We start from the raw sequence: 26,371 nt of genomic DNA on the forward strand, positions 1-26,371 counted from the left end.
ATCGCGCACGTGACCTTCACTGTACGCAGTGGAGCTGGAGAATACTTTAGGACATACGGAGAAAGAGGATAGATTCAGAACGGAAAAGGACCTCAAAGCAAGCTTGCCATATGAAGAGCCTATCAGCACCAATACAGCTCAGTTAACACCGATCTCGCCGTCATATCGCACCGCCCAGCACCACTCCGGCCCCTACCGCAGGCTCATCTCTCACGTGATCTCAAATTTTTACATGAAGACAAAAAACTTCTCATCTTTTACAACCCATCCTACCCTTTATCCATCGTTCATCATGGGAGTTCAATTTAACACCCTTGAAAGGGAAAAGAGGTTCCAAAACCCTCCCAAGGATAAGTCTGCCTTCCCGTTATTGGCCGACGCTGTCTTGCCCCACATCGGTTCCTTCAACGCTTTGACCGAAGGTCCTGATGGAGGTTTGTTGAACCTTGCAGTTAAGGACATTGGTAGCAAGACCATCTTCGACACCAAGGATGACACTCGTTCCGGTAACAAGTTGCAGATCAGAGTGGAAACCGTCGAGGTTTCCAAGCCATTGGTTCCTGCCAACGACAAATTGAGTATTAATAGAAAGACGTTACCATCTGAGTGCAGAGAGAGAATGACCACCTATAGATCCAAGTTAATGTTGAAAGTCACCTGGAGCGTCAATGACGGCGAAGAGGTCAGTGAAATCAGAGATGCTGGGCAATTACCCGTCATGTTGAAGACCAACAGATGTCACTTGGAAAAGTTATCCCCAGAAGAGTTGGTCAACAAAAAAGAAGAGTCCGACGAGTTGGGTGGTTATTTCATCGTTAACGGTATCGAGAAGATCATCAGAATGTTGATTGTGCAAAGAAGAAATTTCCCCATGGCAATCATCAGAGGTAGTTTTGTCAACAGAGGCAGAGCCTACTCCAAGTACGGTATCCAAATCAGATGTGTTAGACCAGATCAATCTTCCCAAACCAACGTCTTGCATTACTTGAACGATGGTAACGTTACCTTCAGATTCTCGTGGAGAAAGAATGAATACTTGGTCCCAGTAGTCATGATCTTGAAGGCCTTGATTGAAACCAACGATCGTGAAATCTTTGACAACATCATCGGTTCCGATACTTCCAACTCTTTCTTGACCGATAGATTGGAATTGCTTTTGAGAAATTACAAGTCTTACAACTTGTACTCCAAACAAGAAACTTTAGCATACTTGGGTGATAAGTTCAGAGTTGTTTTTGGCGTGGAAGCCAATGTGTCCGATGTTGAGGTCGGAAAGCTTGTTTTGCAAAGAATTGTTTTAGTTCATTTGGACTCTAACTTAGACAAGTTCAGACTCTTAACCTTCATGATCAGAAAGTTGTACTCTCTTGTCGAGGGCCAATGTTGTCCAGACAATCCAGATTCCGTCCAGAACCAAGAAATCTTGTTGGGAGGTTTCTTGTATGGTATGATAATAAAGGAGAAGATCGAGGAATACTTGCAAAACTTTAAGCTTCAAGTCCAGTCTGACTTGAACCGTGGTATTGCTGTGAATTTCAATGATAGAAAATATATTTCCAGAGTGTTCATGAGAATCAATGAGAACATCGGTCAAAAATTACAATACTTCTTATCTACCGGTAATTTGGTGTCCCAATCGGGTTTGGATTTACAGCAAGTGTCTGGTTATACTGTGGTTGCTGAAAAGATTAATTTCCACAGATTTATAAGTCATTTCAGAATGGTGCACAGAGGTTCGTTCTTCGCCGAATTGAAGACTACCACTGTCAGAAAGTTGTTACCCGAGTCATGGGGTTTCTTGTGTCCTGTCCATACTCCCGATGGTTCTCCATGTGGTTTGTTGAATCACTTGGCTCATAAATGTAAGATCTCGACCGAGCAATCTGATGTTTCTCGTGTTCCAGCAGTTTTGGCCAACCTTGGTATGTTGCCTCCTTCGACCTTCGCAGCCGGTCCCAACTTGTGTTGTGTTATGTTGGATGGTAAGATCATTGGGTGGACTTCTCACGAACAAGGTCAAATTTTGGCCACCACCTTGAGATACTTGAAGGTTGAAGGTAGCCCCGATCTTCCTCTCGACATGGAAGTTGGATACATTCCACCATCAGCCAAGGGTCAATACCCAGGTTTGTACTTATTTGCCGGATCTGCCAGAATGATGAGACCAGTCAAATACTTGCCTTTGAACAAGCAAGATATCTTGGGTCCTTTCGAGCAGGTCTACATGAACATCGCCGTCACCCCAGCAGAAATCGAGAACAACATTCACTCACATGTTGAGTTCTCCCCAACCAACATCTTATCTATTTTGGCTAACTTAACTCCATTCTCGGATTTCAACCAGTCTCCAAGAAACATGTATCAGTGTCAAATGGGTAAGCAGACCATGGGTACTCCCGGTGTTGCATTAGTCCACAGATCAGACAACAAGTTGTACAGACTCCAGACCGGCCAAACTCCTATTGTGAAGGCCAAGTTATACGACGACTATGGTTTCGATAACTTCCCCAACGGTATGAACGCAGTTGTTGCTGTCATTTCCTACACCGGTTACGATATGGACGATGCTATGATTATTAACAAATCTGCAGACGAGAGAGGATTTGGATACGGTACTGTGTACAAGGTCGAAAAGGTGGACTTGTCACAATCCAGAAGAAGAGGAGATCCTATAACCCAGCATTTCGGATTTGGAGAAGACGAATGGCCAGAAAGCTGGAAGGAAAAGTTGGATGCCGATGGTTTGCCATTAATTGGTGTCCAGGTGCAAGAAGGTGATCCAATTGTTGCTTACTACGACGAGACTTCGGGTAAGACCAAGGTCAAGACTTACCATTCCAGCGAACCAGGTTTCATTGAGGAAGTCAAGTTGTTGGGTGACGATAACACTGATCAAGAATGTCAGCAACTTACCATCAAGTTCAGAGTCACAAGACAACCAATCATTGGTGACAAGTTCTCGTCCAGACACGGTCAAAAGGGTGTCTGTTCTCGTAAATGGCCCCAGATTGACATGCCATTTTCGGAAACTGGTATCCAGCCAGATGTCATCATTAACCCCCACGCCTTCCCTTCGAGAATGACCATTGGTATGTTCGTCGAATCGCTTGCCGGTAAGGCCGGTGCCTTGCATGGTATCTCGCAAGACTCCACTCCATGGAAGTTCAGCGAAGACGATACCCCTGCTGATTTCTTTGGTGAGCAATTGAGACAGGCTGGTTACAACTACCACGGTAACGAGCCAATGTACTCTGGTGCCACCGGTGAAGAGTTGAGAGCAGACATTTATATCGGATGTGTTTACTACCAAAGATTGAGACATATGGTTAACGATAAGTTCCAAGTCAGATCGACCGGTCCCGTCAACTCCTTGACAATGCAACCTGTCAAGGGTAGAAAGAGATCCGGTGGTATCCGTGTGGGTGAGATGGAAAGAGATGCATTGATTGGTCATGGTACTGCCTTCCTTTTACAGGATAGATTGTTGAACTGTTCGGACTACACCCAGAGTCCTATCTGCAGATCGTGTGGTTCGATTTTGACCACGCAAACGTCTGTCCCAAGAATCGGTACGATGGCCTCGGTGAGATGTCGTAACTGTTCCTACAAGTTGGAGACTTACGTGCAGAAGTTTGGTCATGTTGACGATTCCGAAATCTGGGAGGATGGACAAGGTAGAAAGTTCATTGGAGGTGAAGATACCACTACTGTGGCCATTCCTTTCGTGTTGAAATACTTGGACTCCGAATTGTCTGCCATGGGTATCAAGATGAGATATAATGTTGCTGCCAGATAATCACCACCCTAGGCGAAGCGGGCCACCGCTGAGCCATATCGTCACCCGACGATCCACCGAGCTGATGAGGCTCACAGTCATAATTGTTCTATAGTTTGTCATATACGTGTTAAGTAACGAATTGTAGACCAGGAAGGTAGGGGAATTTGTTCAAGCAAAACTGATGATGAATTTAAGATTGAAATTATCTGGAATTGATAAGATCAGAGTGGGCGATAAAAGGCGACATTTCTTCGTCTGTACTTGCCAAATTAAAAGTGGATTCTAGGGTGATCCAATTCATTGTCATAAATCGGCAACTCACATGCTCTGTCAACTATTTATACCTGACTTAATTCCGGCTTTCACTTGTACTTGCAAGTTTAGCCTTTCTTAATTTATGATGCAACATCATAGCTTGCTGAAATTCCCTTCCGTAGACGAGAACCATGTAGAACCTGGTGCTTATGGCATAGGTGCCTCAGCTGTCTCATTGAAGGAGAAGCAAGTTATTCAAATAGATTCTTCAACTTGTCCATTTCGGGTGCAGTCTGCTTCGTGGACGATAAGCGTCCACATGAATTATCAGTTCACTAAAGCTTGGATTGTTTGGCTCTACTTCGGTACTCTGGCTCGTTAACTTCTAATTTAAGAAGCCGGTCTCATAACAGTACATGCTAGTGGTTGCGAAATATCGGGTAAAGTGCTTCCAGCTCAAAACCCGCTCCGCCACGATACCGAAGCGCGCAATATTTTCCAGCTCCTATCGATTCTCATCCGTGATGCAATGACGTAGTCCATCAGACTAGAGTTTCTATCATGCCCGAGAAGCGAATTGCCGTTTCATTCTTTTCTTGCCAAGAATTTCAACTCTTTTCTGAACCTCAGCATGTCAATTTCACGTTAGTAGTTCCAATCTGCGACTTTACTCGAGAATCCATGATCTGATAACAGGTTGCATCGCATCAATTTAGGCGCCTGGCATCAGGAACCGTCACGTTATTGCCATGGCAGGGGTACGGCAAGGTTCAAGGCACAAGCACCGGTACAGCATTCAACGCTAGAGACTTAGGGGCCTGCCCGACTAGTTCAGCACAAGCACAGTGTTCGAGGATGGTTTATCCGAGAAAGCGAGATAGATGGCTGAGGGCATTCTCGGAATTTCTGAGTCTTAAAATAGAATCACGGTGTCCGGGCTTCGGTAAACAGTCCTGAAATTAAGTTGTATCGCGGGGTAGTTGAACTATTATTTGCGTAGGATTACGTCATTACGTCATCGGCAATGGGGAATTTCATAGTATGATGAGCACTGGTAGACAAACGGTATACTATGACATCGATGCGAGGAACTCCTATGATCCATTGCCATACCCCTGGCATAAACATACCTTGCACCTCCAGGTATAAATACACCTGTGAATTCCCGTAATAATTGAATCATCAAACAACTCAACAGTTTATCCAACAATCAAAAATGCAATTCTCCTCCATCTTCTCCGTCGCCGCTCTTGCTGCTATTGCCACTGCATCTCCAATCTTCAAGGTTATCACCATTAGATCTGGCTCTCAATTCCAATACCAAAACATCATTCAAAAGGATGGACAGTTATACGTTTCTGCTCAAGACTCCCCAGTGACTCTTATCTTGGACACTTCCGATGGAACTTTGAGTGACAGCACCACCCGTCAATACATTCAAGTTCATGACACCCTCTTCTACGAAACTAGCAGAAAGGATGCTACCAAGGGTTTCGCTATCAAGGATGGTTACTTGACTCTTAACGACGAAGCCTTCTATGCATGTGGTGCTGGTCACGACGAGTACAAGTTGACCACCGCTTGTTCCACCGATGAGCCTCTTGCTCTCAAGGTTGTTGACCAAGCTGACACCAACTAAATAAATTTGCATGATAGTATCTACTTATATACTACGAATATATTATGAGTGAAAGTATCTGTAGCTGGAACTCCAGAATAAGACACACCAAGTCTCGGGCATTCCGTGAAAGGGGTGGTCAATGAACTATGATTTTTCATTTGAATATTCTAGCATTGGTGTACCAATTCAATTGATGCTGAAATACTTCATATTTGCCTAATTCGCTCACTCTCCCTGTATTCATAGAAGCAATTGTTCATCCACTCACAAGTCCTTACAGTGGAACTACGCACGAGTCGTTGCAGGCGCAATGGTTCTTATTATCTATATCCACTCTAACCTGTGTAGATCTCCAAGTCCACCTTCTTCGAGTGCTCTAAGATGTATTTAGCGTTGTCAAAGTCGCTTCCTCCCGCTCTTTCTTCTGCTTCCTGCTGGTTGGCCGCGATTCCCGACTCCAAGTGTCTTTTAACGAGCCTCTGGTGGACCAAATCCAACGGAGCTTTGCAGATCCACGTCTCATCAACGTAGTTGCTAATCTCAGTCCACACGTCATCCTTGAGCGAGAGGTAATTGCCCTCGAGGATGACAATACCGACGTCTGGCTCGATGGTCAAATCGTTTTCCAAAGGGTCTTTCAACGCATGGTCAAACGTGGGCGCTAGAATGGGCTCTGTCAGCTGAGAACGGATTTGCTTGACCAACTCCAAAAATCCTGTTGCATTGAAGGTGAAGGGAGCACCTCTTCTTCTCACTGCCTCAGCTGGATCGGCGAGCTCCAAGAGTTGTGCTCTGTATAAGTGGAATCCGTCTTGCAGAACAACCAACGCTTTGACTGTTTTGGAGACTGCGTTCACGATGTTGGTGGAAAGGGAAGTTTTACCCGAGCCAGGCGTCCCAGCCAACGAGATGATCAATCTTCGTGGCGCCACCTGCTCGTAGAGCGTCAAGACCCGCAGGACAAGGGCGTCAATGTTGTTGGCGTCAATGGATTCAGTCATGGATGCCCCAGAAAAAGTCACGTGCAATGTTCACCTGTTTGGTAGTACAGATGAAGATTATGATTTGGGTAAATTCGCTTGATTGGTTGTCACGTCCGGGCGTACTTGTCACAAGAAAGTCCAAAGCTACATCAGTTGGACCACTATAAGAGATAATTGCTTGAAATGGTGTCTGTTTGAGTCGCTAATAACTTTTCTGGCTACCTTTTCCACCAATGGCTTCTCTGCTTGACCACTTCGAGCTCCCCACAAGATGGCACTCGTTGAGCCTAGGCTTTTTGAGCCGACCTGAAGTCATATTCGGGCTCCAGCATACCAGGTCCCAATACACATTCTACTTGACCAATTTTGAACATGTGTGGGTAGAAGTTGCCGACAAAACCCAGTTGATAGCGAAAGGCAGACAGTTTGGGTTCGAGGACTTGAACACATCCAAAATGATGGACTTGATCCAGTTGCTCGCCAATTTGGATCAGCATAAGGAGGCTGATTTTGCGCTGGATGGCGATGATATCAAATTGCTGAAGAACGACGTGCACTGGGTGTTTCAGTTGGCGAAACAGCCTGTAGATGTCACCGTGCAGTTCTTGCGGGAGTTGAACATGCAGCAGTTCCAGAACCACAGCCTTTTGCTCGAAAAAATCGGGGACTTGAAGCACTCAATCGAAATCAAGGATACGTACTCCAGGTTCTTGGTCGAGAACTTCAAGTTAAGTCACGGAATGGATTTGATCTCTGACTACAAGCGCAATAACAAAAGAGACGCTGAATTTTTGGAACCGTTCCGCTCAGAAACATGGGAGAAACGCTTCAAAAGAGGTACTCTAGAGACCAAGGTATCATCCCTTTTGAATGCAGTCAATGATCACCTCACCTGGGACCAGGCAAATACCAGAGATGGTACGATACTAGTTCCCGAGACCCAGGACGAAACACAGTTTGATTCTTCTCCCTTTTATAGCTCTTCACCATTTTACACGTCACCCGTCAAAAGCAAGAGTGAAGCTGGCGAATCGTCAGAGCAAAGAGACACCGAGGTCGATTCTGAGAACACCCAGCTCAATGGATCTCCAAGAAAAAAACACAAAAAGTTGGGAGTTGTACGTGGTGTGAAAGTGGCAGAAAAAGATACAGTGAAGTCCAAGCCAGAAACTATTCCTCCATTAAAAGACACCATCAAGAGCCTTGCCCCAGACATTAAAAGAAAGCCCAAGTTTGGGAGTATCAGACGAGCCAAGCGTTGAGGAAGAATCCACAAATCAGCTCATTAGTACATACACAGCTTAGCTGGAGAAGTATTATGCTTAATTACATTTTAGGACTAGTAGTTATGTATGAAAATTTTACCTTTAGGCATTAATTTAATCATTGGAGTCCAGGAGTCGGGGCTTGAGTCCTGAAGTCCAAAGACAGGGTTTTAGTACTTGCGACTGAGCTCTTCCCACCTTTCGATGAGCAATGATAATGCTTGATTTTGCGAATCATCCATCTCTCCAGCATACAATGCACGCAAAATTTCACTCCAGAAGTTGACGAATTCCCTCAAGTCGCCTGCAGTTTGGGGCACGTCTACCCACTTAGGAACTCGTTTCAGACCCATTTGTTCGAAGGGCTTATCCCCATGTCCCAAGTATTGCTGGAAAACAACCATCCAAAATCGGATAAATACCTGTGAGCAGTCATGAAGGTTGACGATGGCGTTCTTATCGTAGTCTCTCAATAAATCCAAGTCATCCCCGTACGAAGACTCCATGCATCGATGCACCACCGAGAGGGTCAATTTCTGGACCTCATCATATATAGTAGAACATGCTTGGTGGAGCAGACTCTCTTCAGCAGGGGAAGTCGTAACTGTCGATTTTATCACTGAAGACACGGCAGAGGCATCAATGGTGGAAGGAACTGGCTGGTGTACCGACAGGGCCTCTCCATACCTCTGGACATTCTCGGTGTAAATAACATTCCCAATGAGTTCTCCAGTCATGCTAGGTCTATAGCTCACAGTCAAGGTGTTGTTGGTTAGTGCCTTGAGGCACAAGTTCTTGTCATTGGATAGTAGAACCACCAAGTTGGAGGAGTAGTTTTGTTGGTACCAGAGACAGCAGTCCAATATGGCTTCATCTTGGACAGTGGCTCTGTCTATGCGTTGGTTCATTTTCTGGCCTATTATTACAGTGCTTTTAGAAGCCAAGCCGGCGTAGATCCAGTCGTTTGCCCACCTTGCCAAGTGGCCAATGGAACGGCCAGAGAGCCTGGAGTCGGACTCGTTTGCAGCTTTGGTGGAGTTTTTGAGCCCGTCCAACTCCTTCATCACGGCTATGGGCACCACAAGCTTTAGCCTGTATTTGGAAGCCAAGGTGGCGAGCTCATTGACGATGTTGAGATGGGATAAGATGAAGTTGGTGTCTATGATGAGGTACGATTGGTTGCCCTGGATCACCTCATAGGCGACGCCAGGCTGGACGGACGCCTCGTGGTCCATGTCAATATCAGCAGTGGCATGGTTGATGTGGCGAGAGTAGTCAACGTACTGGGAGACAGCCGCCACCTCGAGGGGGTCATCCATGGCGATCATCTCTATGTCTCCGTCGTGGTGGGATGCTGCCTGTTCAATTCTGTTCTCTACATTTCGTAGCGTGAAATTGACTGGCTTCTTAGCACTAGGAGTGCCCAGTGTTATCCATTGGCTCTGCTCCAGCTTCGAGAGTCCCAGCGGTCCGTACTTGGAAGGCAAGGGCATCTGTTGGTGATGTTTTAATTGAGAGAGTGCACCTCAAGACTGCACAGGAGACTCGGAGACCGGCAAACCAGAGAGATAAGATATGACTGCCAGAGGGGGGGGAAGGGGAATTGCAGGGGTTGAAGCAACGTGAAAGGTGCTCGTTTGTTTCTGGTGCCTTCTTGTGAATTAATGAAATTATTGGCGTCGGATGTGTCTTCTACTGGTATTCAACTATTACTAGACAAACAAGTATATAACTCGTTGAATATTTATAGGCCGAGTCTAAGGAGTGGAGGCTTTCTAGAGACGAAGATACGTCAATAAGGTGAAGGTGGCCGAGGATGGCCGAGGGGAGGCTGTAGGAAATATCCCGGTCCATTAAAATACGAAAACTTAAATTTTATAAAAGCGAATGGAGATACAATTCTGATTTGAATTGTAAGGCAGAAGCTTCATGCTGACACCACTCGACAAATTCAATCAAGAGCATTTCGAGAACATTAAGAGTTATAGCCCCGTAAGTAGGCGATTTTCATTTTCTTCCCTCTGTTATCGTGTAAAAATGATATTTTCACCATTAGGTCAACATGAGATCAAACCATTTTTATTGACTATTAATAATATATTAACATTAATTTCAGTCAATCATTGCCCAGAATTGTCCAGTTACTTGCTGGGTATATGAGGTTGCATTTCATAAATCCTGTGATTCATTTTTGATGCGATTACATTGTAGTCACTACGTGAAGATTTATATTATTCAATGCAAGGACTCATCTGACTAGGCAGACGAGTAAACAATATTAGATATAATATCAGACACATTGCCAATGATGCTGATGATGCTGAATTGAAACGCAATGATTGTCAAAACATTGTAGATTCGACGAAGGAGCCGTGGCAAGCACGCACTGCTATATTATCTCCAAGAAGAACTCAAACAAACTGACAAATAAACTCATGAAGATAATCACAATGATCATCCAGGTGATTCTGTTGGTGTTTTTCTCATTCATACTATCACTGACAATATCCAGGAACTCCAAGAAAACCTTGCACCGATCATTCAACACCTGGACTCTTTGATCGATTTCCAAATACTCTCTGACCGCCGTGTATAATGGATGTAATGCTGGTTCAAACGACCAGAAAAAATCAGGCGTGTCAAGGATGGAACTTGAAAGGTTTACATCCACTCTGAGTTTGAATAACTTACCGGACTTCTTGAGTAACTGAGTCCTCTTCAACCCTAATCTCCCGGTCAAAGCCAACTTCTTTGGAAGTTTGGAAATCAGACCAAGAACATTCACCATCCTACTTTCAAATAAACACAACTTTGTCAGCTGTGCAATAGCATGAGACATCGTAAGCTTAATTAAATGATCCCCAGACCGCAATGTCACCATGTCGTTGTAAATTCTTGGGCGGTGTATTTGGCTGTCGTACTCAAAATGAAATTCCTCAGTTTCGATATCCTGTTCATCAATAGGATTAATCAACAAGGTATCGGGTTCATTAGATGCAAAGGTCAAATCCGCTAAAATATTCTTTTCGTGGATTTCTGAAAAGTTCCAGAACATCACGATTCCATAAGCTAGGATGAACATTTCTGCATGGTGTTTGGAGACATCGGCTTGACTAGAGGTTGGTTCGGATGTCAGATCCTTTATAGGAGCCTTGTCAGACTTTTTGGGCTCGTTTTCCTCGACACTGCTATCATCACTAATTCGGGAGGCATCCAAAGGAGGAGCAAAGAACTGGGGTTCCGACGGATCAAACGGAGTGCTGCTGTCAAAATTCTCAAGCTCAGGGTCCATGGAGTAGTTGTTTGCGTCCTCGGGTGTTTCCACACCCGAGTAGTATTCGTATAGATGATCCAACTGTTCGGTTCTGTTGATCAACTTTTCCATGTATCTCTTGTTGGGTAACAGTTTAGCTGAATTGTTGGACTTGACTCTATAGCCATCAGTTCCTGGTAACAATGGCAATGCATATGGGACGTATAAGGCCTCGTCGTACGTCCGTGGTTTGACTTCGTGGTGCTCCCTCAAGAACTTACTTACTGCCTTGAGATTAAACTCTTCACAAATGAAATAGGCAGTCATTCTGCTAAACTCGTGTGCTCTTGCCTCCTTGGGCATGAGCTCTGCTCGGGATCTCTGGATCTGAGCTTGCAATTCCGTGCCTTGTACTTGCTGTTGCGACAAGGACAAATTTGGAGGTGGCAGTGAACTGTACTTTTGTTGCTCTGGGATCAACACGAGCTTTTGGGACGTTTTGGAAGTTCTCGATGGTAATGACTGCGACAACTTGGGAATACTTCTTATATTCTTCCGCATGCCTTCTCCGAGTCGTGGGGTGGGCAGCTTAACGCCAGAGTTGGAGTTTTGGTTGAGCCCATTGGCGTACATTGGCAACCTGCTGGATGAGCTGGATATCAACAGTGGTAGCCTACTCTGGCCAGACGGAATGTCACTGGAGTTGCTGAGCAATTTATCCACTGAAATGTCCGTGAACTTGTTTCTAAACGCAAACCGCTTTTGTAGCGCACTCTGGTGTTGTTGCTGTTGAAAGTGATGGTTTGGCGATTGCTGATGCTGTTGCTGCTGCTGCTGCTGCTGTTGTTGTTGTAATTGAAGTTGCTGCTGTTGTTGCTGCTGTTGTTTCTTGTAATTATGTCCGGCAAAAGGAGCACGGGTTCCTTTGATGGTGTTGCTTCTTGCATCTGTGACTAAAATGGAGGGCGAGCGCTTCGCCGTGGGCCGCTGCAGGTCTGCAGAGGGCGGCGACATGGACCTTCGTGACAGGTGGGAAGTCATGGCTTGTGGAAAGTGGTAGATAAAATACGCACGGGTATAGGCTAGATCACGTGCGCCGATTCCACAGTGGGCTACGGTAGACAATACACAGGGTGCACGCAGAGCACTGCAATAGTGGGAATGGACAGCAGGGCACTAGTAGAAAGGGCACTGGGCACGGGTAGCATTCCCACGCTTCCGTGCAGTGTGGGCAAGATGTTATGTTTCCCGAATATGTGTCACGTGCATCTAGTCGCGTGACCCATCTCCAGATGAAAAAATTGACATCCAGATTCTCCAACCCCAAGCATGTCGTTTACTTTAACTATTGCCGCCAAGGCCCAATTCGTGGCTTATCCAACCCTCATTGCGGTTGGGTTCGTCAACGCCAGTGATGCTGACGTCTCCATTCCAATTGAATTCGTGGACGAAAAGTCCACTGATTCGTCTGACGCCAACGCCTCCATCAAATTGGTTACCCCAGAAGGCCAAACCTTCTTGAACCAATTAGATGCCCTCAACTACTTGAGTGAAAAGTTCCCTACCATCTTGGCCGAAAAGGTCAAGGCCCAAGAATGGACCAAGTTCGGTTTGGACAAGTTGTACATCAAGAACTTCAAGGAATTGGCTACCGACTTGGAGAAGTTGGACGCTCACTTGAACTTCAGAACATTTGTCATTGGCTACAACTACTCGTTGGCCGATGTTGCCATCTGGGGTGTTTTAAGAGCCAACGCTTTGATGGGTTCTGTGATCAAGAACGGTGTCTACGCCAATGTTTCCAGATGGTACAACTTATTGGCTGAAGACAAGAGATTCGAAGCCGCTATTGAACAAATGTCCAAGAACGTCAACGACTTAAGAAAGTCTGTCAAGAGCTCCAAGAACGGAGGCAAGAAGGAAGCCCACAAGGCCAGCTTCGAAATCGACTTGCCAGGTGCTGAAATAGGTAAGGTTGTCACTCGTTTCCCACCTGAGCCATCTGGTTACTTGCACATTGGACATGCTAAGGCTGCCATCTTGAACGAATACTTCGCTCACGCCTACAAGGGTAAGTTGATCATCAGATTTGACGATACCAACCCTACCAAGGAAAAGGTCGAGTTCCAAGACTCTATCATCGAGGATTTGGCCTTGTTGGGTGTCAAGGGTGACAAGGTTACCTACTCCTCCGACTATTTCAACGAAATGTACGACTTGGCCATCAAGTTGATCAAGGACGGCAAGGCTTACTGTGACGACACTCCTTTGGAAAAGATGAGAGAAGAAAGAATGGTGGGTGACAAGTCTGCCAGAAGAGACAGAACTGTGGAGGAGAACTTGAAGGTTTTCACCGAAGACATGAAGAACGGTACCGAGGAGGGATTGAAGAACTGTTTGAGAGCCAAGATCGATTACACTGCTTTGAACAAGGCCTTGAGAGACCCTGTCATCTACAGATGTAACTTGACTCCTCACCACAGAACCGGTTCTGAATGGAAGATGTACCCAACCTACGACTTCTGTGTTCCAATTGTCGACTCTATTGAAGGCGTCACCCACTCGTTGAGAACCAACGAATACAGAGACCGTAACCCTCAATACGAATGGTTCTTGAAGGAATTGAACTTGCGTCACGTCAACATCTGGGATTTCGGCAGAATCAACTTCGTCAGAACCTTGTTGTCCAAGAGAAAGCTTCAATGGTTTGTCGACAAAAACTACGTCGGAAACTGGGACGATCCAAGATTCCCAACTATCAGAGGTGTCAGAAGAAGAGGTATGACCATTGAAGGTTTGAGAAACTTTATCATGGCTCAAGGTCCATCCAAGAACATCATCAACTTGGACTGGTCTGTCATCTGGGCTTTGAACAAGAAGGTCATCGACCCTGTTGCCCCAAGATTCGTTGCTGTTGATGCCAACAACGCTGTTCCTGTCAAGTTATTGAACGGTCCAAAGGAACCAACCACCGAGCAAAAGCCTAAGCACAAGAAGAATGCTGATGTCGGTACCAAGCCAGTCATTTTTGCTGACCAAGTCTTGATTGACCAGGCTGATGCTGAAGGCTTGACCGAAAACGAAGAAATCACTTTCATGGACTGGGGTAACGTTATCATCACCAAGGTTGTCAAGGAGGGCGAAATTGTCAAGTCGATTGAAGCCAACTTGCACTTGGAAGGTGACTTCAGAAAGACCACCAAGAAGATCACCTGGGTTGCCGACACTAAGGACAAGGTTACCGTTGAATTGGTTGATTTCGACCACTTGATCACCAAGGACAAGTTGGAAGAAGGAGACAACTTCGAAGACTTTATCACCCCACAAACTGAGTTCCACACCCAGGCCATTGCTGACTTGAACGTCCGTGACTTGAAGGCCGGTGAAGTTATCCAATTCGAAAGAAAGGGTTACTACGTCGTTGACCAACCATTCCAAGAAGGTAAGGGTGCCGTTTTGTTCACCATTCCTGATGGTAAGGCTGTTGCCAAGTACGGTGCTAAGAAGTGAGGATAGTGATTGCTTGCAAGTTTAAACTAGGTAGTAATTGAACAAAACTTCAAACAGATGTAGAAATAGTCCCGTGGCCGGATCAGACGTGTTTAACAATTTGCACGAAACTCTTCACATCCTTTTCTCTCTACTAATAGGTACTATTTGTATAATATGCTGATATCTTTTAGTCTAGTAATACTCATTACCCTCTAAATAATTCACTCATCTTTCAATTACCTTGAGGTTGATAGCTTCCGCTAAAATACAGTGTCAGGTATTTGATCCAGGTTCTTAATTCTTTAAATTTCTCTTCTCTACAAGATTGAGAAGCATAACTTATCATACATATATATATATAAGCCTAGAAATTTTTCATAGCATCGGAAAATCAGTCAAAGGAAGCTAATGATTATAAAGATTGATATTCTATGCGAATGAAGTCTTGCTTCAACTCTGCATATTATATGAGAAAGAGACTCTAATTCGATTTGATAACAAGTCCAACAGCTGAGCGATCACAGTCATATATCAGTCATAAATACAAGCCCCAGCAGCAATTTGAAAGCAATGTGATATGTGGTTGATCGTGTTGTGTTCCATCCCTTCAATCGTTGCCAATTACAACCCCTTGGAATAAATTCGCTTTTTAGCTCCATCTACAATAGAGTAGCTAATGAGGATATATCCTTTTATAGGGTGGGCATTAAATATGGGGTCGTATAGAAGGCTGATGAGTGTGCTGTCACAAGGGCAAGGCACCTTGTGGCTGCGAAACACCAATTGATGAAATCTCAGTGTGGCTGCGAATCAGCTAGTATAAGTCGCTTTGGAATAGCAATACCAGAAATTGAGGCAGCGAGTGCTCGACTCTTGGTGCAAATTCAACCTGAGTAGTTGGAGCTTAGTTTATCCGAAGTGTAGGGCTCCTCGTAGTGCTTGCGCTTGGACCAGCGCGAGTAGGAGCTGGTGAAGATCAAGGTGAAAAACGAAAGCAACTGCAACGCCACTGTGGTCCACAAGAGGGCAAACATCTTGACGCCAAGCCTGGAAGAATGGCCTGCATTGTTGAATGCGTTCTTGCCTCTGGCATGCGCTGCTGTCAACAACGACGCAGCAATGACCGTGAACACAAACGAGATCAATACCACGATAGCGCTGAGGATCCCGGAGATGTGGCCAGACAAGCAGCACGACAAGAGCACAAATAACACCGCGACCACGCTGAACACCAACCCGATCAACAAGAAGGCGTAGGCGATTCTGGTGCTGTAGAAGAAGGTGCTTCTGCTGGAGGAAAACGTCGAGGGCAATCCGGACGAGCCGCCAAAGTTGTCCACTGGCGAGTAGGGAAAGGCGGGAGCCGCGGAGTCACACTGGACGTTGCGGCCATTTTGCACGCCACAAGTGTTGTAGAGCGTCCATCTTGTGAGGTCACGGTTGGCGCTGGGGATGCCAGAAGTGTCCGTCTGGGACCAGTAGAACTCGCCCAATACCGAGGAGGTATTGGCACCACACAAGTTGAGGAAGAAGAGCAACAACGCGGAGCCGAGGAGGAAGATGATCGGAATTAGAGTGATGAGACGTCTTAACATGGTTAGCCACCAGTCGCGAACGGTTGCAGCCAGCGCGCTCTTTATATGAGGATGTGGTAGGTAGCAATTTACACAGTTGCAGCCGTCCCAGAAGGGTGCGTGCTACAATCCCAGAGTTGATCTTGGCGTGGCATGGGGCAACCCTGACCGTCTCCTTGCATGGCTTGGAGGTCACGAAGGTGTCTTCCTCACATGTTGGGAGGTGTTCAGCCCCGTCGTTGAGCCTCTGGTGCATTGCTGTGCTCAAACAGGAAAGTGCACGGGAAGGCCATCGGATGACTGTGACCTGGCGGGGTCTGGGCGTGCCCCTGGTGGCATGATGGATCTGGAATCAGGGTCCTAGAGTCACCGACTTCCATTGGTGGTATCAAGGCTTTGATTTTCGTAACCAACCCTCAGTTGTGGGGAAGCTGGCGAGCTGGGAGTCGTCGGCCTGTTGTGCTTCAACAGCTACTGGTATAGCTTGTACCACCACATCCACCAGTATGTTCTGCTTGCGTGATGCTTCTGGTGGCAAAGATCTCCTGCTCGCACAATCTCGCACTGATCCACTAATTAACCTATGGCCTCCGCGATCCCTTCGACCTATCGATAAATAATCCCATCTCTCCAGTAGTGAACCGCTCTGATCGCCCATTCACCTCCCATTCACCTCCATCTCCATTTGCCCTCCCTTACCCTCCATTTGCACTGGATCCCCACACCCCATCGCCTGAAATATTCCCCCTCAACCCCATCACGGAATCTGTTGGCCAAGACTGCACCTGAATACCATCACCAAAACTCGCCATTCCTCCTTCCGTCCCGAGTTCTGGGTTTTTCTGATAAATCTGCCCACTTTCCTGTTCCTGGTCCGTCCGAGTCCTGCTGAACGTCGTTGGATCCTAGTCTGGTGTCTTCAATAGTAACTTATGAGTGCCCTCCGAGTTCTTGATGTCTTGTTAGCCGTTTCCCCGCATATTACCATTCACCAAAGATGAGCCGACCATCCGTAGGCATCCCATCCAGTGCCGGAGATCGGGTGCCCATCTCCAAGGAAGCAATCCCGGCGTTGCAGGCTAAATTGCCCTCCATTTTCAGCTCCTCCAATCGCTCGTCGCCGACAGGAACCCCTGCCCAATATTTCAAGTCCGGTAAACCCATTTACGAAGGAGCCAACGGAATTGTGTTGAAGGGAAGTGACCCCGCCCACTCAGGCACTGTGGTTATCAAGATCATTAAAAAGCCAGACGACCAAACGGTGCAAAAGTACCGTGAGTCCACCAGACGTGAGTTCGATAACATCAAATCATGCACTCACAAGAACGTCATAGACGTGTTGGACTTGGTGGTGGCCGATTGTGACGACGAGTTTGCCTTGATCTTTCCCTACCACCCCAACGGAGACCTCTTGGATTTCCTCAGCCGTTTGCGTCGCTTCAAGATCGAGGTCACTGATAGCTTGAAAGATAGCATATACAAGCAAATCGTTAAGGGGGTCCACTACTTGCATACCAAAAACATCGTGCATCGTGACCTCAAACCTGAGAACTTCTTGATAGATGGTTCTGGCGTTATCAAGATCAGTGATTTTGGGTACAGTTTGGACCTCAATGATTGTGTGAAGTACCATCAACAGTTCTTGGAATCTCCTGGCGACATATACAGCGGAACTAACAGCTTCAAAGCACCCGAGTTATTTGAATACGAAGCACAAATCTTGAGTAAAACCTTTGACTATGACTGCTTTTTCAAAAACAAAATTTCATTGTTCAAGGCATTGGACTATTGGGCGTTGGGAATCACCTACTTGAATATCTCATTAATGAAGACCCCATGGGCCAATAGTGATGTCAAGGATTCCAAGAATCTCACGTTTGCTCGGTTTGTTAAAAACTATCCTAAAGATCCTACAAGCATGAAACGGATCATTAATGAATTAAACGACAGAAACTCGACCTTTTCCAATAATCGTGCTTTGGTATTGTTCAAGAGCTTGCACTACGATTCAAGGGAGCATATCATTGGCATGTTGAACCCCGACTGTACTAAACGGTCCACAACGACAATGTTGTTGGATTCAAACTGGCTTACCCAGGTGTACGCGAACCCCAAGGATTTGATCTCATTGATGAAGAAATAGAAAGTACCCCAGAAGTGGATTAGTTGAAAGAATTGGCAGCATTAAGCCACAGTCCAAAAATGGATCAACTGGAGTGATAATTAATAGCACTGACTCGATCACTTCCTAGAAATTGAATAATTAATAGCACTGATCCATCCACAGCTAACATCCAACCTCTTAGAATTATAGACGGAGCTGACTCAATTGGTGAAGCTCGTCTATGAAATCAAACGGCAATGCTTGAGGTGTAACGAGCTTCTCGACTTCAGGTAGAACCCTTGAACTTTGAGTACCCATCGTGTGACTTTTAAAAAAGGCCACCTTGGTGGCGTCTGTTTGAGTAGCTACAGACCTTCTGGTTGTTGTTCTCTTTTTGGGAAGCTTCACGACCTCACTGCCCTTGTTGAGGACAAGTGGGCGACTTATGGGGCTATTTGTGGGACTATTTGATCCGGCACCTTTGTTTGTAACACGGACTTTGGGTCTAGCCTTCGTGTCAACTGGTCTGCAATTTGCAGCATTATGAGAAACGGTAGATCTGGTTTGAAAGGAATTGCCAACGCTGGAGCAATTGGCACCTTTTCTTGGGCGTGCAGGTGGCTTCAGCAGCATGGTAGTTGTGATTTGTGAGCTACGATTGGGGCCGTATCTTTCGGCAAGTGCTGCTAAATGTGGTAGATATTTTGGAGCCAATGTCGGTACAGCTTTGCGAGAAGTGCGACATTTTACACTAGTACAGTAAACATGATTTTATACATAAGACAAAAACGACGTAGTAATATTATAGCAATAGAAAACAGTAGATAAATGAGCAATGCTCTTATAATAATTAACAGAGAAGAATGGCACCCCCACCTTAGATAAAAATAGCATCACAGCAAATGCCAATGAGGTAAATGTTCATAAAGTATAGTAGTAATAACATTGGGAGGAAAGAAGTAGAAAAACAATAATGCGAAGGCAGGTTCACTTTTGGTAGCTCAGGTATCCGTAGTTACCAACACCATTGTTGCTAGAAAGATTGCCTTGAACATTGGTAGACGATGATGAAGTGGTTGGCAATTGGTTGGCCGATGTTCTTCTAGGGTTCCCGGGGCCACGAACTCCCAAAGGATTCTTAGAGAACGACAACCGGATTCCTCCCTTACCGTTGCTTCCATTTGGTCTCGGTAATGCTCTTCCATATAATTCTGCTAATGCCCTAGTAGCATGAGCAACGTCTTCAAACTCAACAAAACACATAGGTCCATGGTTGTGGTTACTAGATCCACTACTTGGTCCACCGGATTGTGATTGGTTCTTGGTACGGAACGACAAACGACGGAAACCCTTTTGTGGAGAAAACAATGCCCTAAGCTCTGCTTCGGTGGCATCTGGTGGTAAGTTACCCACATACAAGGTGTTACAAGGAGGGTTTTGATCGGCAGGGTTGGCAGGAGGGGGAACTCTGGCTAACAATGACAAATCTGGTACATCCTTGGTTGGAGCTGATTGCCTTGAAGTCGAAGCAGCCTGTGCTGTAGTAGCAGCAGCGGTACCTGGGCTTGTTTGACCTGGTGCAGGCGCAGTATTCGTCAGCTGCTTGGCTCCCGAAATACTGGCAGATGTTGGGGGTTTGCTGGCACCTGCTTGTGACTGTAAGTTCAATTGTGACATACTGTTAGTGGCCCCTTGCAACAGTGCTTGTTGGTTTGCTTGAGCTTGGGGCTGTTGCAGTTGCGCACTTAGTATACCAGCAGCAGTAGGACCTTGAGCAACAGTGGATGAAGAATGATGGCTACCCAAGGGTGGCTGTTGCTGCTGTTGTTGTTGCTGTTGTTGCTGTTGCTGCTGTTGCTGCTGCTGCTGTTGTTGTTGTTGTTGTTGTTGTTGTTGCTGCTGCTGTTGATTAGCCAAAATGGATGCAGTGGTGGGTTGATTAGATAAAGAATGCAATGCAGAATTGTTGTTGAAAAATGCCGACGAAGCTCTTCTGCGATCGTTTGGTTGGGTACCATTGATGTTACTTCCACCAGGGTTATTATTGTTACTGTTACTTGTAGTGGTACCGTTGGAAACTGCAGGAGTCGAGGAAGATGCAGTAGAATGATTTGCTGTAGTCCAGTCAAATGCAGCATGAGTGTTATTGAGACCAGGTGTTTGAGGAGCAGAGTTCAAAGGCATACTCTGGTTGTTGGGATTTGCAGAGTTTGGATTAGAACCCCATGGATCCCTAACAAGGTTATCGTATTCTCTAGCATCATTCTGCGATTCCATCAATAAAATTGACTTTCCAGTCAAGTCAGATAAATCGATAGTAGCACTTGGAGGGTTAGAAGTGCCAGAGGGAGTAAGAGCGTTAGAATTTGATCCCGAGCCAGCACCAGAGAAAGGATCGCTGAAGACGAACCTTGATCTTTGGTTACCTATCGATTGTCTCTTTTGAAAGTTGTCAAATGCAGCATTGGCAGCATTGTTGCCATTAGATGAAGGTTGTTGACCCTGTTGACCCTGTTGCTGATGCTGCTGTTGACCCTGTTGCGATTGTGGTTGCTGTGATTGCTGTGGTTGCTGGGAGGACTGGGGTTGCGAGGGGGCGTTGATGGAAGCACTAGAGTTTTGGTGGTGGAGTGGTGGGTTAAGATGAGGAGGAGAGATGTTTGAGTTGGACAACCTCATGGAATTGAATGCAGTGTTTTGAGGAGGCGAACTCAATGCATCGTAGTCGACCTTGATAGGAGGATACTCGTTACCAAAGATGTACTTGCCATCAAGCAATTTAGCTGCAGTCAAACAAGTGTTGATGTTCTTGAAGTATGCGTAAATGACAAAGTCGTTTATCTCGATATTTATGACTTCATCGATGACCAAGGCAAACAAGAGGGTGGCTTCCCTCTTGGTGATGTCGGAGGGGATGTTGCTCAACTTGAGGACGCTGGAAGTGTTGGGAGATGCTGATGCAGAGGGGAACGAGGTGATGAGCGAGCTCAAGAGAGGGGGCTGCGCGGAGCCCGGGTGGTGATGGGGATGGGAGTGGGTGATAGGGATGTGGTGGTGCTGGAGAGGGGCCTGGCTCGACAAGAGCGAGCTGTTGGGAGGCATATTGTGGAACTGACCCATATTAGATTCCGAAGTCATGGCAGTCATATGAATTTGGGGCAGATTGACGGGTGCCTAGTGGTGGCAACACCAATCTAAGTGTGTTGTAGGAAGGTTCTTTGGGAGGAGCCCTGATGGATTCGTGGGAGGAAGGACCAAAGGCACTGGCTGGAGTCAAAAATGCCAGGATTGTGGTGCTGTGCGTGGGAGTAGCGCGGGGCTGCGTCGGGTCGGTGTTCTTGGACACTGGTTCAGATACTGTCTTTGACACTGGTTCAGAATGGCTGGGAACTGTGGCCACGAAACGGTGGGAAAACGGGGGAAATTCGTGCTTCAAAAACAGCCAGGGGACGTGTGCTTGGGCCGTGGTCGTTGGGGCACCTGCGTGTATGGAGAGCTATGCTTCGAGGACAGGGGCGTGTGTCAGACCTTTCAAGTGGTTGGTGGTGTTTTTAATTGATATTTTTTTTTTGAGCACTCCGTTTCAACGGTCACGACGTGTACTGGCAGTGTCTAGCGAACCAGCCAGAAACGGACTACGAAGACGAGAGGTGGCGAGGCTACGACCGCTGCTGGTGCTACGCTGGCGAGGGAGGCGCCTGGGCCTGGCATGGGCCTGGCATGGGCCTGGGTGGCTCTACCGCCACTGGTGCCGTTGCCACCACCAGTAAAGTCTACGGGACCTCGCAACGCCGGTGGCAAACAACCTGAGGGCGCTGGAACTGACCGGAAAGCCTGGAGACAGCCAGAGTCAAGGGGTTAGGGGGAGGCAAGGGATGGAAGCGGCCTGGTGGCGGAAGAAGGGCGAGATTCCCGCCTTCAGGGCACCAGTGTCAGATTGTAGGTAGAGGCAGTGGGTCGGTGGCGAGAATGGTGATAGCGAGAATGCACGTGGCAAGGGTCTCAAAATTGCAGGAAACCTCGTTTGTCCTGTTTTCTGGTGGTGGTCGCCCCCTAAACAAATTTTCTGGACGCAATCAGGCTGGGGGGGCTGGCTGGGCGCGCGGAGGCGCGGGCGGCCAGCCAATAAGAGCGCGTGAGCTTGGTCGTGCGGGTACCGCGGAGTCGTGTGGGGCCAGGTCGTTCCCGCGCCTGGGTGCTCACAGTCTGGCACGTGACCGGGCGAATGCGTATGCCGAAACGGCTGTATCAGATAGGAATAGTGTCTAGGAAAGCTATTCTACTAAAACGGACGTGGGCAGTTTGTAGAACGCTTGGTTATAGGTTGTACAAATGATTGGCTACAAGTACAAAAAATAGCATCAAGAATACTAGTGGTGTGCAATTAATGGTGTGCAATTAATCCATCCAGCTGGGCCGTCGTTTTGCACCCAAACCCTGCCAGTAAATTTATCCCAAGGAGAATGGAGACAACAGCGAGCCGGAGAATAGTTCAATTCGCCAGTGGTGTGTTGGGTAATTCTGCGATTGAAACAACTGTTATTAAAAGAGTTGAAACATCACTTCGTCTCCATACAGTAAAATAAAATGGCCCCACTTGCAATTGGTCCCCTCCTTAGTGTTCCTGTGAGTCTCGTATCCATTATTAAATCGCCGTTGCTACTAATTTGTTGGCAGTAGCCACATTTGTTCCTTCGACCCATTCTAGACCCGCAAACTGACTGAGCATCGCCACGATATACAAGAACGCAAAGCAATAAATGGTGGGGTTAAATGTCAGCACCAGATCCGCTTGATCCAACAAATTATCTTAGTCGTTACAAGTAGTGGAATTGACACTTGTCTCTTAGTTCGTCGCTTATTTTAGTCCTATTGTTCTATGTACCGATGCCGTTTTTGTGTTTGGCGTGCCAGTAGTTCTGATGCAGTGTGTCGAACGTGGGAATGCTTTTGACAATGAACAGAAAATCTTGATTTCTTGACCCATTTGAAGTCTGGATTTTCGAAATAAATGTGCCAACTTGGTATGCTAGTGGTCACACCTTTGTAGTGTATTTTAATGCAGACTTATGTAGGGTGCTGCTATTTAGACGGAAAGGCTGTGGACAAAGGTTTTCCCTACATTCCAGAACTGATAATTTCACAAACCGATCCATTGGTCTTTGTCCAGTTTGGTTTTCATACCCGAAATCTACTATAAGGACCAAGTTCGGCTTTCGTTGGGCCCGTTTGAACGGGATTGGGAGCGAATCCAAACATTTTATAAATGGAGTCCCGATTTCCAACCGAATTGCAGAGGAGGTCTACTACAGAGTCATCTCACCAGGCAATCTTTTGTTCCAAGGTACTGGCACGGGATTGGGTTGGGGCTAATTTTGTGTGCCAACCCCAAAACAGACACAAGCGAACGTGACCGGGCTGGTGCTGTTTTCTCTTCGCCCGCTTGTCTCGGTTCCTTGGATGTGTCAGAATTGGGCCAAATGATTAAAAGTGGGCCCTTACTTCTAAGAACTTTGGATCCTTACTCATTGAGACTTGGGGAGTGTACTTTGTTAGGAAAGTCCTAGTAAGTATGTGCTCACTGCGTTATTAACTGGTCCCTAACAATGGAACACATTCTTAACTGCTTCCAAATTGCCATAAAATATATTTAAGCACTTGCCTGCTTTCATCCTGACCTTTTGATTGCAATTTGTCTTACATTGGGGAGAATCAAATGTCATCCCTTTTGTGGGTCGACTATTTGTGACCAAACCCATTTTCAGCTTCGAACTCCGAAAAAGTGGAAAAGGAAGCCAAACGCGATAAAGTAGTATGAGAAGAACTCCTTGAGCAACAGCAGCTTCGGGGTAACTTAGTTGAGCCTCATATGCGCACATGCCAGTATTTCCGGTGTAGTTAGCCTTCAGTTTGCAAAACAGTTCTCTAAATGATTCCCCGATTTTTCTTTTTGAATCATAGAATGATTTCCGAAAACCACCATAGTCGTTCAAGGACGAGCCAAATCATTCGGATTTTGATCCTCGTCGAGAAAAAACAGGTTTTAGAGCCTTGTACGTCGCGATTTGGCTCCTTCAATAATTGGGCCCAAGTGCTGAAGTCGAAAGTAAAATTAGAAATGAAAAGATGTCTCCAACCCAACATATGTACTTACAACAAGAGTAATACTGAATAAGTCTTTCAACTAGACATTGTCCATACTTCTATTTCAATGAATTTCATCTGCTTCGTATTTTTACATCTGACCAGTAAAATTGCAAAATCTTCTTTTTCTCATAAAAATTCAAAAAGCCCACCAAACTATTCGAGATGGAGTTTATCGTTATAGATCGAACTAAAAAAAAAATCAGTAATACTACAGTAACATCCAACTGGAAACAGCTTGTTTTCCAAATAGACATTTTGTGGGGTCTCCTGGATCCGATACGCACCTTATTATATTTCATTCTATGAATACTTTGTTGTGTCAAGACTCGCTTGAACTTACCATGAGCTATTAGAAGAATTCCGGCTACCAATCACCTGTCAGTATACCAACTAGAGGTCTAGTAATTACTAAGTTCAGTAGGTTGCTCTCCAAGAGAACGCATTTGTGTCGGATGTATCGCCAGTCTATTGATGTATGGATGTTCTTGAGTTCATCTCCGGTATTCCCGCCCAGGATTCTCCGGTATTCGCGGAGAACTTAATTTTAGAGGGCTAAGATTGCATGCCTAGCGAGCATTCCTCCGGTATTTGCGGTATTGCCTCGAGTGCACAGTTCCGATAAACCCTATTGAACTGAATCCACCCTGGTTGTAGGCAGGGTCTGAAAAGTATATAAGCATCACTTTCTCTCTCAATTGATCCACATTATCTAAACAAACTAAATTAATCTACTCAACCATGTCGTCTACCTTAACCGAACAACAAAAAACTGGCTTCCAGGAACTGGCAGCTTTCTTTGCTAAGGGTTTAAGAACCCCAATTTTACGCCGCCCAGATGAGTATGGGTTAAAATTTGAAGATGTGTTTTTCCCTTCTTATGACGGGGTTCGTCTCGAGGGATGGTTCATTCCTGCTAAGTCGAACAAGTTGGTAATTTGCAACCACTTTATGCCAGGTAATCGTTACGGATACGCTGGCCACTTGAAGCCCTACAACAGTTTTGGAGGTTTCGAGGTCAATTTCCTACCTCAATACAAGGCCTTGCATGATGCAGGCTACAATGTGTTGTGTTACGATTTAAGAAATCACGGTCTCAGTGCTGACGGAAACGGCCGCACTGTTGGTATCGGAATTTTGGAATACAGAGATGTTATCGGATCATTGATCTATGCCAATTCTCGAGAAGATACCAAAAATATGGAAAAGTCGTTGTTGAGTATTTGTTTGGGAGCCAACTCCACTATTGTGGCAATGCACAAGCATCCGGAATTTTTCGAGGAAATCAGGTCTATGATTGCCGTCCAACCGATTTCAACCAGAGCATTTGTTCAGAAGGCCGCAGAAACAGCCAATGTCTCCAAGAATGAGGCTGTAGAGGTGTTTGAAGAAACCCTCTTGGAGACCTCTGGCTTCAAAGTTGATGAACTCTCCCCTCTAGAATATGCGAAATCGGTTAAAGTTCCTACCAAGGTTTTCCAGGTCCGCAATGACCCACTAACTGAGATTTCGGACACTCAAGAAATTTTTAGCAGGTTCAGCAGCAAGGAGAAGGAGTTTTACTTCATTGAGGGTGCTGACCAAAGGTTTCAGGGTTACAACTTCTTGTCAGAAAACCCACAACACATGCTCGAATGGTTCGATAAATATGCCTAAGGACTTTTGTAAATTCTAAATAATGTAGCTGAAGTGAAGTATAACATGAGAATAGAGTAGTAAAAGATGTTTTTTAGACAGTTCTTACCCCATGGGCATTAAAATATGGGCCAGAATAGCGATAAGTACAATACCCCTTAGCCTAATGGCACAGTTGCGGCTAACAGAAAATTTATAAATACGATGGGGCATCATATTTCTGCACGCTGACATGAATTGGTCCTAGTCTCTATGTTTTGAAAAGTT

At 45.9% G+C, this 26,371-nt stretch overlaps 13 protein-coding genes across 13 annotated transcripts; 6 read left to right on the forward strand and 7 right to left on the reverse strand.

The window, feature by feature from the left end:
* Positions 1–292: 292 nt before the first annotated feature.
* RPA135 (DNA-directed RNA polymerase I core subunit) lies at positions 293–3,796 on the forward strand (the record flags this gene model as incomplete). Its single annotated transcript, XM_020209966.1, has 1 exon — positions 293–3,796. The coding sequence occupies one exon, from the start codon at positions 293–295 to the stop codon at positions 3,794–3,796; it is 3,504 nt and encodes a 1,167-aa protein (XP_020064210.1).
* A 1,408-nt stretch (positions 3,797–5,204) lies between these two features.
* CANTADRAFT_26145 (uncharacterized protein) lies at positions 5,205–5,684 on the forward strand. The gene has a single exon (XM_020207663.1). The coding sequence runs from the start codon at positions 5,250–5,252 to the stop codon at positions 5,670–5,672; it is 423 nt and encodes a 140-aa protein (XP_020064211.1). The 5' UTR covers positions 5,205–5,249; the 3' UTR covers positions 5,673–5,684.
* Positions 5,685–5,989: 305 nt separating this feature from the next.
* Positions 5,990–6,655, reverse strand: CANTADRAFT_51909 (uncharacterized protein; the record flags this gene model as incomplete). The annotated part of the gene is made up of 1 exon (XM_020210006.1): positions 5,990–6,655. One exon carries the CDS (start codon positions 6,653–6,655, stop codon positions 5,990–5,992), a length of 666 nt encoding a protein of 221 aa, XP_020064212.1.
* A 239-nt stretch (positions 6,656–6,894) lies between these two features.
* CANTADRAFT_34912 (uncharacterized protein) lies at positions 6,895–7,461 on the forward strand (the record flags this gene model as incomplete). The annotated part of the gene is made up of 1 exon (XM_020208613.1): positions 6,895–7,461. A coding segment is annotated over one exon (567 nt), but the record flags the coding sequence as incomplete, so codon positions are not given.
* A 611-nt stretch (positions 7,462–8,072) lies between these two features.
* Positions 8,073–9,395, reverse strand: CANTADRAFT_52088 (mRNA-processing endoribonuclease; the record flags this gene model as incomplete). The annotated part of the gene is made up of 1 exon (XM_020210037.1): positions 8,073–9,395. The coding sequence occupies one exon, from the start codon at positions 9,393–9,395 to the stop codon at positions 8,073–8,075; it is 1,323 nt and encodes a 440-aa protein (XP_020064214.1).
* Positions 9,396–10,270: 875 nt separating this feature from the next.
* CANTADRAFT_66005 (uncharacterized protein) lies at positions 10,271–12,169 on the reverse strand (the record flags this gene model as incomplete). Its single annotated transcript, XM_020210924.1, has 1 exon — positions 10,271–12,169. The coding sequence occupies one exon, from the start codon at positions 12,167–12,169 to the stop codon at positions 10,292–10,294; it is 1,878 nt and encodes a 625-aa protein (XP_020064215.1). The 3' UTR covers positions 10,271–10,291.
* Positions 12,170–12,250: 81 nt separating this feature from the next.
* On the forward strand, positions 12,251–14,810 carry GUS1 (glutamate--tRNA ligase). The gene has a single exon (XM_020207664.1). It carries the CDS (start codon positions 12,485–12,487, stop codon positions 14,663–14,665), a length of 2,181 nt encoding a protein of 726 aa, XP_020064216.1. The 5' UTR covers positions 12,251–12,484; the 3' UTR covers positions 14,666–14,810.
* Positions 14,811–15,531: 721 nt separating this feature from the next.
* Positions 15,532–16,242, reverse strand: FMP45 (Fmp45p; the record flags this gene model as incomplete). Its single annotated transcript, XM_020211671.1, has 1 exon — positions 15,532–16,242. The coding sequence occupies one exon, from the start codon at positions 16,240–16,242 to the stop codon at positions 15,532–15,534; it is 711 nt and encodes a 236-aa protein (XP_020064217.1).
* Positions 16,243–17,218: 976 nt separating this feature from the next.
* Positions 17,219–18,364, forward strand: CANTADRAFT_50916 (uncharacterized protein; the record flags this gene model as incomplete). Its single annotated transcript, XM_020209879.1, has 1 exon — positions 17,219–18,364. One exon carries the CDS (start codon positions 17,219–17,221, stop codon positions 18,362–18,364), a length of 1,146 nt encoding a protein of 381 aa, XP_020064218.1.
* A 165-nt stretch (positions 18,365–18,529) lies between these two features.
* On the reverse strand, positions 18,530–18,958 carry CANTADRAFT_21866 (uncharacterized protein; the record flags this gene model as incomplete). Its single annotated transcript, XM_020206752.1, has 1 exon — positions 18,530–18,958. The coding sequence occupies one exon, from the start codon at positions 18,956–18,958 to the stop codon at positions 18,530–18,532; it is 429 nt and encodes a 142-aa protein (XP_020064219.1).
* Positions 18,959–19,312: 354 nt separating this feature from the next.
* Positions 19,313–21,472, reverse strand: WHI3 (mRNA-binding protein; the record flags this gene model as incomplete). Its single annotated transcript, XM_020206753.1, has 1 exon — positions 19,313–21,472. The coding sequence occupies one exon, from the start codon at positions 21,470–21,472 to the stop codon at positions 19,313–19,315; it is 2,160 nt and encodes a 719-aa protein (XP_020064220.1).
* A 2,351-nt stretch (positions 21,473–23,823) lies between these two features.
* On the reverse strand, positions 23,824–24,265 carry CANTADRAFT_26150 (uncharacterized protein). Its single transcript, XM_020207665.1, has one exon. It carries the CDS (start codon positions 24,082–24,084, stop codon positions 23,926–23,928), a length of 159 nt encoding a protein of 52 aa, XP_020064221.1. The 5' UTR covers positions 24,085–24,265; the 3' UTR covers positions 23,824–23,925.
* Positions 24,266–25,210: 945 nt separating this feature from the next.
* On the forward strand, positions 25,211–26,125 carry CANTADRAFT_6275 (alpha/beta hydrolase family protein; the record flags this gene model as incomplete). The annotated part of the gene is made up of 1 exon (XM_020210861.1): positions 25,211–26,125. The coding sequence occupies one exon, from the start codon at positions 25,211–25,213 to the stop codon at positions 26,123–26,125; it is 915 nt and encodes a 304-aa protein (XP_020064222.1).
* Between the last annotated feature and the right edge of the window lie 246 nt (positions 26,126–26,371).

Source organism: Suhomyces tanzawaensis (genome assembly GCF_001661415.1).
Source record: "Suhomyces tanzawaensis NRRL Y-17324 unplaced genomic scaffold CANTAscaffold_4, whole genome shotgun sequence".
NCBI lineage: Eukaryota > Fungi > Ascomycota > Pichiomycetes > Serinales > Debaryomycetaceae > Suhomyces > Suhomyces tanzawaensis.

Coding starts and splice junctions, on each gene's coding strand:
- CANTADRAFT_26145 (XM_020207663.1), top strand. CDS start 5,250: ATGCAATTCTCCTCCATCTTCTCCGTCGCCGCTCTTGCTGCTATTGCC.
- GUS1 (XM_020207664.1), top strand. CDS start 12,485: ATGTCGTTTACTTTAACTATTGCCGCCAAGGCCCAATTCGTGGCTTAT.
- CANTADRAFT_26150 (XM_020207665.1), bottom strand. CDS start 24,084: ATGGGTTTGGTCACAAATAGTCGACCCACAAAAGGGATGACATTTGAT.